At 39.5% G+C, this 16,930-nt stretch overlaps 1 protein-coding gene and 1 pseudogene across 5 annotated transcripts; both read right to left on the bottom strand.

The window, feature by feature from the left end:
- Window positions 1-389: 389 nt before the first annotated feature.
- On the bottom strand, window positions 390-10,837 carry LOC141761091 (protein NLRC3-like). Of its 5 annotated transcripts, XM_074624321.1 has the most exons (11): window positions 10,803-10,837; window positions 9,340-9,459; window positions 9,166-9,261; window positions 8,963-9,067; window positions 7,907-8,088; window positions 6,010-7,783; window positions 5,718-5,891; window positions 5,272-5,445; window positions 4,884-4,930; window positions 1,635-4,341; window positions 390-1,077 (listed from the first exon to the last, which is right to left on the bottom strand). In XM_074624321.1, exons 1-10 carry the CDS (start codon window positions 10,820-10,822, stop codon window positions 3,815-3,817), a joined length of 3,219 nt encoding a protein of 1,072 aa, XP_074480422.1. In that variant the 5' UTR covers window positions 10,823-10,837; the 3' UTR covers window positions 390-1,077; window positions 1,635-3,814. The 5 variants fall into 5 exon arrangements, with proteins under 5 accessions (XP_074480422.1, XP_074480421.1, XP_074480420.1 ...); XM_074624320.1 differs by lacking the exon at window positions 10,803-10,837 and having other exon boundaries at window positions 390-930; window positions 1,322-4,341; window positions 9,340-10,747; XM_074624319.1 differs by lacking the exon at window positions 10,803-10,837 and having other exon boundaries at window positions 9,340-10,747.
- LOC141761412 (5S ribosomal RNA) lies at window positions 4,684-4,802 on the bottom strand (annotated as a pseudogene).
- Window positions 10,838-16,930: the final 6,093 nt, after the last annotated feature.

Here is a 16,930-nt window from a genome sequence, read left to right as displayed (position 1 = left end):
CAATCAGTAGTAAGACCATGGAACCATACATTTGTGTGTGTTTAACTACAATGAAAATAAAATTTGCAATCAGGGTGGTTAAAAAAAAAGTGCCTTTACTGAAGGTAAAGTAGAGGTATGAGTTATCTATCAGGACAGACGACCAGTAGTAAAAAAGGGTTTAAAAATAAGGCAGCTCGTTCTATACGATCGACACTCACATGGTGCTTTTAAAATGTAACCTTTTTGTACTGCGGATCTAAAACAAATCACGATTGTTAAACGGCATCATTTATCTCTCACCTTAAATATATTCAGACAATCACAGCTGTGAGCTGGAAACAAAGATGGCCTACAGCTCAGTGTTTTAGTCGAGTGTTGAAAGAGGATAAAAAAAAGTGCAGTCAGTGAAAAGTTTACATCATCTGTTTATTGAGATTTGGGCAAATGAGACGTCTTTCACTGCAACATTCAGAAAACATTTACATTCTCATTGATGGGTTGCATGACAACACTGAGAAACAATCACAAAAATACATACAGACATCTCAATTTATATACATTTTCTTAAATCATGTTCTTTTTAATTGTGCGCTTCCAAGAAAATATCAAACAAATTGTAGTTTTGGTTAAAAAAATGGCATTTTGACATGTTTATTTATCATTTTTAACAATACTCAAATCTAGAGTGTATTTAGCTTGATTTCACAGCCCCAAAATATTTAGTCATCATAACTGACAAAGTGATGATTAAACTCTGATTTTGATGCCATCTATAACGTATATATTTTCAAATGTTAAAAAGTGATGCAGTTGCAATTAAAAACAGGTAAAACAATAGATTATAATGAAATGTTGTTTTTTGTTGTACTAACACAAACCCCTACAAAGCTTATAACAACTTTTGCAAACAACACAATTTAAATATAATACAAACTCAACTGTTGAAACCTGATTTAGTACTTATTAGTACTAAATTAGTACTATTTAGTACTTACAGAGTGCTTAACATGATTAAACTCTAATTTTAATACCATCTATAAAGCATAAACTTACAGGTAAAACAAAACAATTAAATGAAATGAAAATGTTTTTGTACTAACACAAACCCCTTATAACAACTTTAACAAACCTGCGGAATAAATGGCAAACGATTAAAAATTAATACAACAATATATAGAAACAATTTAAAACAGGTAAAACAAAAAAAATTAAAAAGAAATGAAATTTTTTTTGCCCTAACATAAACCCCTACAAAGCTTATAACAATTTTACAAACAACACAAACCTGCAGAATTTAGGGCAAACAATTTAAATATAATACAAACTCAACTGTTGAAACCTGATTCAGTACTTATTTGACAAGGTGCTTAACATGATTAAACTCTGATTTCAATACCATCTATAAAGTATACACTTCAAATGTTAAAAAGTGATGCAGTTAAACAATTAAAAACAGGTAAAACAAAAAATTAAAATGAAATGATTTTCTTTTTTTGTACTAACTATCCCGTAAAAGCTTATAACAACTTTTGCAAACAACACAAACCTGCAGAATAAATGGCAAACAATTTAAATATAATACAACAATATATAGAAACAATTAAAAACAGGTAAAACAAAAAAAAATGAAAAATAAATGAAATTTTTGGCACTAACACAAACCCCCAACAAAGCCTATAACAATTTTTGCAAACAACACAAACCAGCAGAATTTAGGGCAAACGAATTAGATATAATACAAACTCAGCTGTTCAAACCTGATTCAGTACTTATTTGTCAAAGTGCTTAACATGATTAAACTCTATTTTTAATACCATTTATAAATTTATAGGCTATGCTTCAAGTGTTAAAGCGTTAAAACAAAAAATGTAAAACTAAATGTTGTTTGTTTTGTACTAACACAATCCCCTACAAAACAACTTTTAACAACTTTTAGAAACAACACAAACCTGCAGAATTAAGGACACTCAAGTTAAATATAATACAAAGTCAAAGCTGTGTTCTACGTGTCATGCATACCGAAGTTTAAACAACTTCCGACACAAACCTATAATAATCAGACAAATGCTCATCAATACATGATGCTGCTGAACAAAGTCAAAGCTAATACAGCTCGACAGACACGGATACCAATATGTTTCATTTAATGTTAACGGCAGATAACTGATGATTAGAGCTGATATTGATCTTTGAAATGAGCTCAGAATCTTGTTAGCTTTAGGACGCGCAAATAAAACGTTTTTAGACATTATCTTGTTTTTCTGTTTTCTATTTCATACACACATTTTAATGCTTTTTAATTCAAAGAAGATTACTGCCTTTAAGGAGATTATACAGGACAATCAGCTATTTATACTCTACAGATGTATGCAGATGTGACAACTCCTTAAAAAATTAACAACTTTAAAAGAATAACTACGTAGATAAAGTTAGAGAACAATTGTGCTCAGGTTTAAAAGAAACATTGACTCTTGGTAGGAAACGTGAAACAAAAAGTCAAAGTCACGTGTTTTGTTAACACATCAATAACTCAGTTGTACTCTGAATATTCATCGTATGATAAAAAGCTTTGATACACGGTACATGTTTATTCATGTGAATACATTTTAGCTACGTTACTGAAAATTGATATTGTAGAAAACTTTGAAAGAACAGATGAAGGAAAAAGAGCAGCTGGAGTTCTTACTGTATTATTTGCTTTTCAAAACATAAAGGGTACTACAAGATCATTGATTGTTGATGTAGAGTCTAAACTAGGGATGCACCAATACCGATACCAGTATCGGACATCGGGTCTGATACTGTGCTTATGTACTCGTACTTGTACTCGCAAAATGGCTCCGATACAACGTCACCGATACCAATTTACGGCAGCGCGACGTTAACCTCTCGTCACCATCTTTCGGGTCCTCACGCTCCACCTCCCCGACGCTGCAGGCGAAACAGGCCGGTGGTGCGCCCAACCCCACTGGGCCGTGATCCCACCTCAGCCGGCGCGCGCCAGCCTTCACTTTCATTGCGCCACGGGGTTTTGTTTGCACCCCTCTGACTCGCGCGTGCGACACCTGGCACCTTTTACGTGGGCCGAGCCCCGCAACGCGGTTGGGGTGCACTGAGGACAGTCCGCTCGGTCGACAGTCGCACCGGGAGCAGGGGGCCCCGTCCCTCCCCGGGAGGACGCAGCGAGCTCTTTGTCCACGGTGCAGCGAGGTCCGGGCGGGGAGCACTGTAAAGCTGCGGCCGCGAGCCACCTTCGCCCCGAGCCTCTCCAAGCTGACCTAGAGCCGGTCGCAGACAGTATAAAGCCTGATTTATGCCTGCCGCATCCCCGAGGGTCGCTACTGTTCGCGTGACCAAATTGAAGTCACGTCACTTCTAGTTGCAAAAAAACAAGATGGTGATGGCCAAACTGCGGTACTCGAGGTTTCAAAACGGCAGTCCACAAACCAATGGGTGACATCACGGAGACTACGTCCACTTCTTTTATACAGGCTATGGTTGTGTATTTGCATGTGGTTTCTTAAGTTGCAGTTCTCTCAGGGTCACCGTAAATCTGCACAACACTGCTTGCGGGTAGATTGCCTTATGTTACACATAATAGTAGTTGTTAGCTAAGCTGTGTGGCTCTTGCCATGTTAGCAAAGTTCTCATTTAAATTTGATGATATCCTCTACTACAACTGTCTGTTTGCTACGCACTACTGCTGTTGTCGGCCCGTCATCTTTTGCACACGGAAAAAAGAAAAGGCGAAGCCTCTATTGGACATTTCCTAACCATCTACATGCTGCGCCACATGGTTGCATGTGTGCATGCAGTGAAAGTTCGGTTACGTTTACTGATAAAATAACGCAGACGAATGAGTGTGAAGTTCAACAGCAGGATAGAGGAGCTCATTGAACTTTGTTTTGTAGGTATAGAGGCGGGTCTGACTGTCGGAGGAAACTCTGTAGAAGGACAGAGTGCCAGCCGGCGGATCCAGATACACCCCCACCCGACTGGAGCGCGAGCAGAGGGAGGCTACACTGACCTTGTCGTTGTCATGCTCAACAAAACAACCATCATCAGAGCAAATCAGACACCAAGACTTGTTGTTGCATCCCAGCTTGCAATCATTCGCATCCCCTTTCCTGCCGATGGATCTGTACGTCAACCCAATCCTGAAGGGCTCCTCAACCTCGAACTCCCAGTAACAGCGCTTATCTAGACCCTGTTCACCCAGCACCTGTCGGCAGTGATCGACCCTGTCCAGGTGAAGGGAATGTTGCTGCTCGTCTTCCACCGAGGTCACCTTTCTGTTCCCTTCAGAGAGGAGGAGGTTCTTGTGGGCTGTTTTGGGGTCCCAAGTGAGCTCACGGGCATCTGGAGGTAAGAAAACACTTTGTTTTAGGAGCAGCACTCAAATGAGCAAGTGACAAAGAAAAAGTGCCTTACCTCCAGGAAGAATTGTCAATATGCTTGTTCTTCTGGTGTAAATGACAATAAGTGCAGTAGAACACACCCTGGACACACCTCACATTCATACCTAGGGGGCAATTTAGAGTCAACAATGAACCTAACCTGCATGTCTTTGGACTGTGGAAGGAAACCGGAGTACTCGACAAACTCCACACAGAAGGGCCAGGTTGCCAGGTTTGAACCTGCGACCCTCTTGCTATGAGGCGACAATGCTAACCACCGTGTCGCCCCAAAGAGAAGTGAGAAAGCTTACAGCACCTGGTATTCCCAGGCGGTCTCCAATCAAAGTACTAACCAGGCCCGACCCTGCTTAGCTTCCGAGATCAGACGCGATTGGGCCTGTTCAGGGTGGTTTGGCCGTAAACCTTCATTGAAATTACTATTTGCAATTATTATCACTGTGTTCACAACATTCAGCTAATGTCCAGGAGCTCCATGATACTTACATTTCTTGAATCCCGGTATCATCCGGTGACTTCCGCCATGGTCAAAACTGTGAAGAAAAATGAGGATAGAACCGATCAGACAAAGAACAACCATTTGACTAACACTGTGTTGCTTTCAGAACCTTTGCTATCAGAGTATCATATGTGTCCATTATGAATCTATAGCATCTATTGTTATTGCTATCCAACCTATAGTGCTACTGTACATAACTGCATTTTACCAGAATTCGGTCCGATCATAGAGTACCCTTGCGTACAGCCTTGAGTAGTTTTACAATTGGCAGTACACTCCATCTCACCATAGTGGATTTGTGAAATACTCTACCAGTACTTCTCTCTCAGTTCAGTTAAAAAGTAAAAAAATCTACTACTCTAGCATTATACTTACTTGAGTTTCTTGAGCTTGTTTTGTGGATTGGTCTTCAGCTCAGAGAGCATCTTCTTTCCTGCGTCTCCTGGATGGTTGTAGCTCAGGTCCAGCTCTATCAGATGGGACGGGTTGGACTGGAGAGCCGAGTCCAGAAAAGCACAGCCGTCCTCTGTGACCTGACAACCTGACAACCTGAGAAAACAGTGTTTTGTTTATAAGCATGCAGGTTTGTGATGTATTTATATAGAGCGCCTGCATCAGTAGGGAGTTTCTTGCATCCCTGAATGAATGTAAAGAAGGTAGATGACGAGCAACCCTTCAGCAGGGATGAATGCATATATGGGGGTGCTGTTGTGGCAGCTTCAATATTACAGGAGTGAATGAGAAAATGAGGTTTGCATTACATGAGAGTTTGATGGTGGTAGTACAGAAGTAGAATCTGAATGTAAACGTCAAATAACTACCTCAGCGTTTCGAGTCTGCAGCATTGACTTGACAGCCCATCACAGAGCAGCTTTACTCCTGAATCTTTCAGGTCATTGTTGCTCAGATTCAGATCTCTCAGAGGTAAGTTGGGGAACTTGAGACCAAAGGCCAGATGTTTAACCCACTCTTCGGTCACTTTGCAGTCTGCCAGTCTAGGGGTGGATGATTGGGTTATAATGTGATAAACAAAAAGGCGCAACTGCATCACTTGAGAGTGAAAGAACAACTGCTACCACATTATGTGACATGTTATAGGGAAGGCAAACTTACATGGCCTTTCTGCTGCTCCTCACAGCTGGTATCAGCCTCCTTCTGCCTTCCTCTGATGTGTTGTAACTCTTCAAGTCCAACACATCCAGTTCATTCTTTGATACCTGCAGCATGTAGGCCAGCGCAGAGCAGTGCAGGGGAGTCAGCTCTGCTCTTGAACGATCTGACTTTGCCAGATATTCTTGAATCTCATCTTTGACTTTGTGATCTCTCATCTCGACCATATTCTGGAAGAGGTTGATGCAACTGTCCGGAGAGAGGGCCTTTCTTCGGATGGCTTTGAGGTGAGTCAAGATTTTCTTGTCGGTATCTTGGCTTGGGTCCGGCGATGTCAGCAGACCCTGAAGGACTCTCCGGTTGGGTTCTACCATGAGGCCAAGGAGGAATCGCAAGAAGAAGTCCAGGTGGCCATTCTTCTTCTCCAACCCTTTGTCAACTGTCATCTTGAGAAGATCGAGTAAAGTATGTTCTTCGTCCTTCAGATCGAGGAAGTTGCCGAGCTCTTTTGTATTCTTGTTTGTGAAACAGTCATAGACAAAAAGAGCTGCAAAGAACTCCTGTATGGTCAGGTGCACAAAGAAGAAGACCTTTTTCTGGGAAAAGACTTCTTCTTCCCTAAGAACTGTGGTGCAAAATCCAGAGTAGATGGCTGCCTCTTGTTTGTCAATGCCACAGTCTTCCAGGTCTTCATCGTAGAAGATGAGGTTGTTCTTCTGCAGCTGAACAAATGCAAGCTTACCGAGTTTCACAAGAAATTCCTTGTGTTTCTTCAGAAGTCTCTTTTGGTTTTCCTCAGTCTTCTCGTCGAATTTTCTGCTTCTGCGTTTTGTCTGGGTAAAAAGGAAATGCGCCATCATCTCTGTTAGAGTTTGAGGAGTTTCAGCTTTCTCATCTCCCCCAAAGATCTCCTTAAATAAGACGGCAGCTATCCAGCAGAAGATCGGGATCTGGCACATGATGTCGAGACTCTGTGAGGAGCGAATGTGCGAAATGATCCTGTTAGCAAGATTCAAGTCCTGACTGAATCTCATCTTGAAGTATTCTTCTTTTTGTGGGTCACTGAACCCTCTTATCTCCGTCACCATGTTGACAAACTTCGCAGGGATCTGATTGGCTGCTGCTGGACGGGATGTTATCCACAGGTTAGCATCAGGAAGAAGGTTACCCTGGATGAGGTTTGCTATGAGATTACCCAGAGATGTAAATTCACTGACAGATTTTACCGGCTTGTTCTTGAAGTCCAGTTGAAGTCTGCTTTCATCCAGACCGTCCAGGATCACAATAATCTTGGCTTTGAGGAAATCTTCTGAATCATTCAAACTTTGAAGTGCAGGCTGAAATTCAATCAGGAGCTTGTGCAAGCTTTTGTTATCTGTACACAAATTCAGCTCTTTGAATGGAAGAATGAAAACGAAATCAATGTCCTTGTTTGCTTTGTCCTCAGCCCAATCAAGAATGAATTTCTGCACAGAAAATGATTTTCCAATTCCTGCAACGCCCTTCGTCAGGACTGTTCTGGGGGGTTTCTCTTGGCCGGGCGAAGGTTTGAAGATGCCACTGAGGTCGACTGAATGTTCAGAAGATTGTTGTTGTTTGATGTGTCTGAACAATTGTTCTTCATGTGGCACTTCACTCTCTCCAACGGTGATGAAGAGTGTTGTGTAGATGCTGTTCAGGGAGTTCTCTTGGTCATCATCACCTTCAGACGTCGAAGTAAATTTCTTCTTCATTGCTTTTTTAAGATTCTTTGTTGCTTTCAAAAGATGGCTGCCCCCTGAAACAATCAAATGCATGCTTGCAAATTCCAAATTCAAATACTGATGAGGCCACATTAATGTCTTACTAGCATTAGCTGTAGTAGCAGTAATAGTAGTACATGTCAAGTATTTAAACTTACCAGTGTCGTCCTCCGTATCCCTCTGGTGTTCTGGATCTTTTCTGGGTTTCTTTCCACACTGGGTGCAGCGGTCGTCTGAGCTGACGCAGAGTTTGCATGACCAGTGTCCACAGCCTAAACTGACTGGATCCCTCAAACCTTCCATACACACTGAACAGCTGGATGGCTCCCCAATCGGCTGGCTGTAGGGTGATCAACAAATGACTACATTAGTCCTGCCAGATCAGTTGTCAGTTGTCGGTTTTGAGGCCACAGTTCCTGGACGACTAGAGCTTGTGTTCATTTATACAGGGTAGTAGATAATTCTACTATTTTTAGTTGATCTGGTGGGAGACAGGAAGCAGCAGGGCGTGCAAGAGAGGGCCGGATCTTAGTAATATTGTGAAGATAAAAGCAGGATTTGACAATTTGGCAAATACAGTATGGGGTTGAGGATGATACCAAGGCTGCGTGACTGGGAGGAAGTCGAAAAAGTGCTGTCATCAATGGTGAGTATGGAGTCTTTCACTTTGCTGAGGGTGGACTTGAGCCGATGAGGAGTTGTTCAGTTTTGTCACTGGTTGGTTGAGAAAATGTAGTTGCGTCCAGGCTTTTATTGCAGACAGACAGGAGTCAATGTGGAAGAGGGGTGGGTTGTGAGTTTTTTTTGGCGTTGAGGTATATCTGGGTGTCATCGGTATAGCAGTGGAAGTCTAGGTTGAAATGGCGGATAATCTGACCAAGAGGGAGGATGAAGAGGAGTGGGTCGAGTACGGAACCTTGGGGAACACCTTGTGGTTTAAATAGGTTAATGGAGTGCTGGTGGGTTCGGAGTTGTGAGGCAACGAGGCGTTAGAGGGTTTTTGAGAGGAAGGGAAGATTGGAGAATGGCCGGTAGTGGTTGAGGCAGGATGGATCGAGGGTAGTAGATCATTCCTGGGTGACTGCAGCTTATGTGTAAAAAAATGTTGTGTTGTTGTAATTTATGACCCTCTAAGTGCTTAACAGAATGAATTTAATTTAACCTTAAAATGCAAGAAAGACATTTTCTTTACAGAATACATTTAATTAAATTACCTTTGTGTCTTTTCAGGACCAAACCAGAGTGGCTCGTACATGGATCTATCACTCTTCATGGAGTCACCTGCGGGACCCGAGGACTCATTTCCACTCGAAAGTGAACTAAAAACAGAAATATTTTTACTCATGTGTAACTTTTGCATGGAACACATCTATAACCTACAATTTATCTATTAATAGTGCACAAAATTTAGGATTACCGTTTTCTTTTAAACCAGAGCGGTTCATACATGGATCTGTCACTCTTCATAGAGTCACCGGCGGGACCCGAGGACTCAGCTTCACTCATCTGTGGACTAATAAGACAAGAGCCACTACTCAAATAAATAAATTAATAAATAAATAAATATATTAATGATAGGCTAGTACATTACCTCATCAGCTCACTGCTGGAGCTGATTGGCTGTTCAGGCAACACTGAGGAGCTCAAAGAGATGGATCGCTTTCTCAAGTTCCTCTTCTCAGCCATTTCTGCTGTCGTTCCTGAAACACAACTACAGGAAACCCAAAATGACATGTTATGATTTGATCATATTGTTTTATGCTAAATGCAGTACCTGTGAGGGTTTCTGGACAATATCTGTCATTGTTTTGTGTTGTTAATTGATTTACAATAATAAGTATATGCATACATTTGCATAAAGCAGCATATTTGCCCACTCCTATATGTTGATAAGAGGATTAAATACTTGACAAATCTCCCTTTAAGGTTCATTTTGAACAGATAAATGTGCAATTAATTTGTGATGAACTATGAACAATCATACGATTAATCACAATTAAATTAGTTTCCATCAACTGACAGCCCTAAGTTAATAGTCCAAACAGGGTCATACACCTTTAAGAAAGAAGGAGGTGTAATTTAAAGAAGGGGCGTGACTTGAAGCCGTCTTGCAGGCTGCAGATTGACACTAATCAAGTTTTAATAAAACTGGCATACAGACTCCCGCAATACATCAGCACACACTACATCCACAGCATGTCCGGACTCAAAACCATCCAAGAAAGAAACACCGTCCTCACCCAGAGATCTATACAGAGAGCCATCCATAACCTGCCATGACACAGTTAATCCATGAAGGACAACGGGCCACCAGAACACACCTCTACATAATCCTCCAAAACAAACCACCATAACTATCAAACCCCTCCACCACCACCAATATTAACCCATGATTACATTTAACTCCAGTTACAGTCCACACACCACACACAACCACATCATCTTTTATCCATCATTCTTTTTACTTCTATCCATCTATATATTTATATTTATTTTACTTTATTTTATCTTGTTCTTTTTTAATCTTGCCTTAATTTGATTTGACTGACAGCCAGCCACCCCCACCACACTGTACAGTCACATGATATATTGATCTTTGCCCAGTTATGTTGGCTTTCTTAAAGTTTTCTTTATACGATACAACTTTATTGTCAGTTTGCACTGAAATTCATTTTGCATCCATAGGCAGCTCAGTTTGAGAAAAAGTACACATCCAATAGACACTGCTGTTACAATAAACAGACAGACAAGTAAGACCCATCAGATAAAAAACACAAAACACATCAATTATTCATACATAACCCATTACAACATGACCGTCTGTCCTCTGGGTTCACATGTCTTTAGCAGCACATGAATTATTATTTAGCAACAAGATGGACTGATGGACAAAAGCGTTCTTTATTTTATTTTTTTATCTTTTTATTTATTTTTCATTTATTTATTCATTTATTTATTTATTTTATCAGTTTTTTATTTTTCATTTGTTTTATCCATTTTATTTTATTTTGTTATAAGAAAAAAAAAAAAAAACCTGCTCAACTGCCTCACCACCAGCTAGGCTCCTCCTCCATCTCCTCCTCCTCCCTCCTCTCTCCTCCCTCCTCACGACGTTATGCAACGTTTCACTGTTGAAGCTGGAAATCCCCCAAAAACCTGCTTTTATATTCCTTTATACATCTGCTGTTTGCGCATGAGGGGAAAAAACCCTCAATGTTTACAAACACAGACCGAGAGTTAGAAGAGGAACTATCTGTCTGCAGAGTTCACAACAACTCACTGAAACCTGCAATATAGTCACAGTCCGAGTTTATTGATAATAAAGTCGTTTTTGCTGCAGTCTGCAGAAGTTCATCTCTGAGGTGAATGTGGTTTTAACTTCACTCTGCTGCTGCGCCATTACAGGAAACAACATGTCGTCTGAGCACTAAAGACTAAAAACTACACACTAACAACACTAACAGCTGGTCTGACCCTCTCTCTCTCTCTCTCTCTCTAGGAAACACACACACACTCTGATACTCACTTTACAGAATAGAATCGAGCGTCTCCTTGATGCGTTTAGAACGTTACATGTTACATTGTTGCTGCGCAGCAAAGAAATGTAGCAAAGTCACTTCAGCACTCTACTTTCGATTTCGACGCACCACTCCCCTCCCCTTCAAAATAAAGTACCAACACATCAACATCATCATCATCACAGCCTGATGAGTAACAGCAGATGTGATGTATTTATTCAGTGAGTGTCAGGTAGTTTATATAATGAATGTAGTTCAGTTTAAAACTGGTCAAACTGTTGAACTCCTCCTGTGATCCAGCTGCGTTTTAATGGATCTTTACCATATATACATATACATATATATATGTATATATACATATATACATATATGTATATATACTCACCGGCCACTTTATTAGGCACACCTGTTCAATTGCTTGTTAACACAAATAGCTAATCAGCCAATCACATGGCAGCAACTCAATGCATTACATCATCTAGACGTGGTGAAGACGACTTGCTGAAGTTCAAACCGAGCATCAGAATGGGGAAGAAAGGGGATTTAAGTGACTTTGAACGTGGCATGGTTGTTGGTGCCAGACGGGCTGGTCTGAGTATTAAACTGCTGATCTACTGGGATTTTCACGCACAACCATCTCTAGGGTTTACAGAGAATGGTCTGAACAAGAGAACATATCCAGTGAGCGGGGGTTGTGTGGACGGAAATGCCTTGTTGATGTCAGAGGTCAGAGGAGAATGGGCAGAGTGGTTGGAGATGATAGAAAGGCAACAGTAACTCAAATAACCACTCGTTACAACCAAGGTATGCAGAATACCATCTCTGAACGCACAACACGTCCAACCTTGAAGCAGATGAAGACCACCCGGTACTAGCAAGGTGTACCTAATAAAGTGGCCGGTGAGTGTACATACATATATATATATAGTGTGTGTGTGTGTGTGTGTGTGTGTTCATCATGTAGGAGTCACTGGACTTGTTGTTGTTATTAACAGGTTGCTCCACTAGGTGGTGGTAAAGATCCATTAAAACGCAGCAGGATCACAGGAGGAGTTCAACAGTTTGACTTTAAAACTGAACTACAATCATTATAAACTACCTGACACTCACTGAATAAATACCTCACATCTGCCCGCCTCCATGCCACGCCGGAGACTATATACATTGACAACTTTTTTATCATAAAGTTATGACTTTATTCTGTAAATCTCAGATGTTTTCCCCTCAGTGTGGCTCTAATACTCCGTAGTACATTGTCTCTTTGGCCCTCACTGCATTAGACTTATATACTATACACTTAGACTATAAACTGTGTTACCTTCATCACAATGATCACATGTTTTGAGGCTCCAGACAGGTTCCTTTATTTATTTATATCCTAAAACGTCTCTTTTGATGGTAAAGGTTGCTGAGCCCTGACCTAGACTGACCCTCCCACACTGCAGATGCCCAGGCTGAAGCAACCTCATTGCATTTGGCTCTGTTGGTAATAAGCAAGGCCAAGCAGCTGAAATATAGAGTGATATTGTGCTTTTAGCTGACGTGTGTCTCCTCACTGTGTTGACCTATACTCGTTCACGTCTATGTAGAGCGAGCACAAGCGCGAGCCCGAGGCTGACTTTTGTTGACTTAACGGCCACAGGTGTTGCTGTTAACAAGACATTTCTGATTCTTACAAACAGTCCCTTTAAGTAAATTAATATCCATCGTTTACGTAACTCTCACTCCCTCTAACAGGCTACTCTATCACAAAGTAAGCACAAGCCAAATATACTTAGACTGTTCTGTATACTTCTCAGTAGAAGACAAGTAAGTATACTTTTGTTAAGTATATCTCTGATAAGAACATAAAAGAAGTATACTAATAGCACACTTAACACACAATAAACTTCTTTTTGGAAATAAACAGAAGACTCCATTAGAGGAGGTGTTAACTGGATTATAAGAGTATACCATAATGCAATAATATGTACATAATATCCTCTCATTGTCACAACCAAGTGGGTTCATTTATGCACAATAATCACTTCTGTTAATTACTTATTATCCATTTATTCCTGCATAATCTGCACCAGCTCTTTACCTCTTTATGTTATATCTTTACTTCTTTATCTTGATATCTGTGTTTAGCTTCTGTTAGTTTGTTTAAGAGAGATTTAATGTGAGTTGGAGTTAAATTCATTACATACATGTAGTAAATACATATACAACAATGTGTTTAGTTTAAAATCAACTTAACTGAAATCATAAGCGACTACTTACATCTTTGTCAAAATAACTCCCTTCCTTGTTCCGTGTTTTATTAGTCAGTCCGTCGTTTCTTTGTGGTGTTTCAGAGGGGCGTGGTGTTAGAACAGAGAGGACGGTTCAACTGAAACCTCCTGCTTTTATACGAGCTGATCTCTTATTTGGAACACGTTAAAGGCGCTGCCCTGGTCAGTGTGTGCATGAAGCCTAATCAGGCTCGTTGCAGCTGAACTCCGCCGCAAAAAAATGACTCAAGATGAGGCGGCAGCAGGAGCAGAGGGGCGAAGACTAAAAGCTGCGGTCAAGTCGGACAGTTTCCAGCAGCCTTCACTGAATTTACAGGAAGTCACAGAAAAAGTGACATCCTGTTAGACTTTATCTGTAGGCCACTTGTAGTTTTCAGACCACGTTTCAGACCGGAAAGTCGCCGGTTCTATCCCCGGCAGGATAATTCTGGGTGGGGAAAGTTAAACGCTTGCCCCTCATTACCACCACTGAGGTGCCCTTGAGCAAGGCACTTAACCCCAACCGCTCCAGTGGAGTTGCTCCGTGGCCAGCAGTACTTTTATTTAGATTGGTACCTAGTAGTAATACCTAGTAGCGCTGTGTCATTTTCCTTATGCTTTTTATGTACCTTTTTATGATATTTTACGTTTTTATTCCTGTTATTTCATGATGTCAACGTGAAGCACTTTGGGTACCTTTTGGCTGTTGTAAAGGGCTATACAAATACATGTTGATTGATTGAACCTGAATTTAAATACAATCTAATGCATGCTAATAAAAATAAGTGCTGCTATTTTAACAATAAAGTATTATCGTATTATCGTATCGTAATCGTCTTTATCTGAGTCCTCTCTCTACGTGAGGTCTGAAGAAAGAAGTTTGTGTTATTGAGTCCAGTTCAAACTGGAGATGCTGATGTGTTTTAAAGGACTGTTAGTGTCATCTAGTGGAGAAAAATACTAATAACAAGCAGCAGCAGTACTACCAGCACCCTGAAACTGAAGCAGCTAAATGGAATTCAACCATCTTTAATTGTCTTATTTCCCCCTCTGACTCAACGTTTTCCTTCTAGACCAGGAGTCAGCAACCTTTACTAGCAAAAGAAAAGAAAATCTGTCTGGAGCTGCAAAACATGTGATCATTGTGATGAAGGTAACACAGTTTATAGTCTAAGTATATAGTACATAAGTCTAATGCAGTGAGGACCAAAGAGACAATGTACTACGGAGTATTAGGGCCACATTGAGGGAAAACACATCTGAGATTTACAGAATAAAGTCATAACTTTACGGGAAAAAAGTCGTAATATTACGAGAATAAAGTAGTAATATATTATGTCCAGACTGGAATATCTCAGGATGGATTGACATGAAATTTCGTGCATTCATGTTCTCCAGAGGATGAATCCTCATGACTCTTCCTCTAGCGCCACCATGAGGTTGACATTTGGGTTTGTACTGTCGCCTCGTCCTCAGAGGGCTGTTGTTGAAGACTTGCTGTTATTGGAGGACTTGAACCACACTAATGATAGCAACGACAGCAGGTTGTGGTGATTAGATATGGCGTTTTCATTTATTATCATAGAACAAACAGTCAAACTGAGCTCAAAGACACTTCTTGGAAAGACACAAACTGCTTACCCCTTCTGATGAAAACATCCAGTATGTTTTCCTTCTAACAGCCGGAGATACATTTATCAAAATGACATCATTAGACATCAAAATACAGAGTTCAAACATTTAAAACAGGGTAATTATTATTTTAAAAATACTCAACAAACATGGCTTTGACTTCACAGAGACTCTTTCTCTTCTGTCCTTCCATGAAATCCAGTTTCTTTTTCACACATGTGGAGAGTTCAGACGAGTTTATGTTTTTATTCTGACTTTTATCTGAGTGTTTTTTTGGCTTTAAAGCATCGAAACAAGATGGCGAAGGACGTAGAGAGAAAGAGAGGAGTTCCCGCCGCCGGCTATGTGCTCGCAGTGATGTCACCCGCCCGAGGAGGGGAGTCGTCGCTGTCGTCGTCCCAGGACGAGGAGGTGAACCCCGCCGGGGCGGAGATAGAGTGCGGGGTGAGGGTGTGGCCGAGGCCTTGGTACCGCCCGCTGGAGGACGGGGAGGACGGCATCGATGTGGCTGCCACGGCGGCGGTGTCCGGGGGGGACGCGGTGAGGAGGCAGGTGTGCTCGGTGTGTTCGGGTCGAGCTACCAAACCAAAGTACATCTTGTTGGGACGACCCAGGAACGTACGACCTGCGGGGGGTAAGAGATATTTAACACAATATTATTATTATTATTATTATTATTATTATTATTATTATTATTATTATTATGTGTGAATAATTCAGACAATTAAGAACATGTGTGAGATTATTTCATATCATCGGCATAGAACATAAAAACAAAGTGTACACTGTTAAAGTATCAAAAAACACTGAAATGTACAATAGTTTAATTCAAGTTTAGTTAAATCAAAACATGAAATAGTAAAAGAAATAAAGTAGTACAAAAAGAAAAAATTATATTATTATTATTATTATTATTATTATTATTATCATTATTATTATTAATAATAATAATGATAATAATAATACATATTGTGATTATATTAATAATAAAATAAAATTAAGCCGACAAATAAACAAAAAGATATATATGAAATAAACAATAGAAAAATAATATATTTTACTTAAATCTCTTTAAATAACACACATTTCCTATTATTGATGAATTTAGCAGATTCAGTAATTATTAACAATTACACAATTAACTACAATAAATAACATGTCATCGTTATAGCATATAAAAGTATATACAAATAAAATATAACTGGTAAAGAATAAAACAAACTGAAATGTACAATAGTTTTATACAAGTTTAATTAAATTAAGACTTTATTGTAAAGAAAAGTAGTCAAAAAAAATATTATTATTAATAATAATAATTTTCTTTTTTGACTATATTTTGTTTACTATTACTATTATCTTAATTTAAACATTAACATATTAATTTAAATTTAAATAACTAAACTTGTATAGAACTATTGTACTATTGTTTTTTATATATATTTTTATTTGTGAGCTTAATTTATTATATTATTAATATAATCCCAATATGTCTAATAACAATAATAATATTAATAATAATAATAATACTATTTTTTTTTCTTTTTTGTACTGTTTCTTTACAATAATAATAATAATTTTACATATTGTGATAATATTAATAATAAAATAATACTCAGTATTTTAACCGTTTTAACCAGTAGCGTTCATCAGTTAAAATGCTTAATGTCTGTTAAACGGTTAAACGGTTAATTATTGACATCCCTAATTTCCATAAATAAATATATACATATATTTGCATAAAGCAGCATATTTGTGCACTCCCATATGTTGATAAGAGTAT

Source organism: Sebastes fasciatus, chromosome 22 (assembly GCF_043250625.1).
Source record: "Sebastes fasciatus isolate fSebFas1 chromosome 22, fSebFas1.pri, whole genome shotgun sequence".
NCBI lineage: Eukaryota > Metazoa > Chordata > Actinopteri > Perciformes > Sebastidae > Sebastes > Sebastes fasciatus.
This window is presented reverse-complemented; position numbering and strand designations above follow the sequence as displayed.

Bases quoted from the DNA above. Each gene is read 5' to 3' on its own strand.
- LOC141761091 (XM_074624320.1), bottom strand. From the start codon at position 9,482: ATGTCATTTTGGGTTTCCTGTAGTTGTGTTTCAGGAACGACAGCAGAA. The intron at 7,784-7,906 runs GTAAGTTTAAAT...TGATTGTTTCAG, and splicing joins GGATACGGAGGACGACACTG to GGGGCAGCCATCTTTTGAAA. The intron at 4,342-4,883 runs GTAAGTATCATG...TCTTACCTCCAG, and splicing joins GATACCGGGATTCAAGAAAT to ATGCCCGTGAGCTCACTTGG.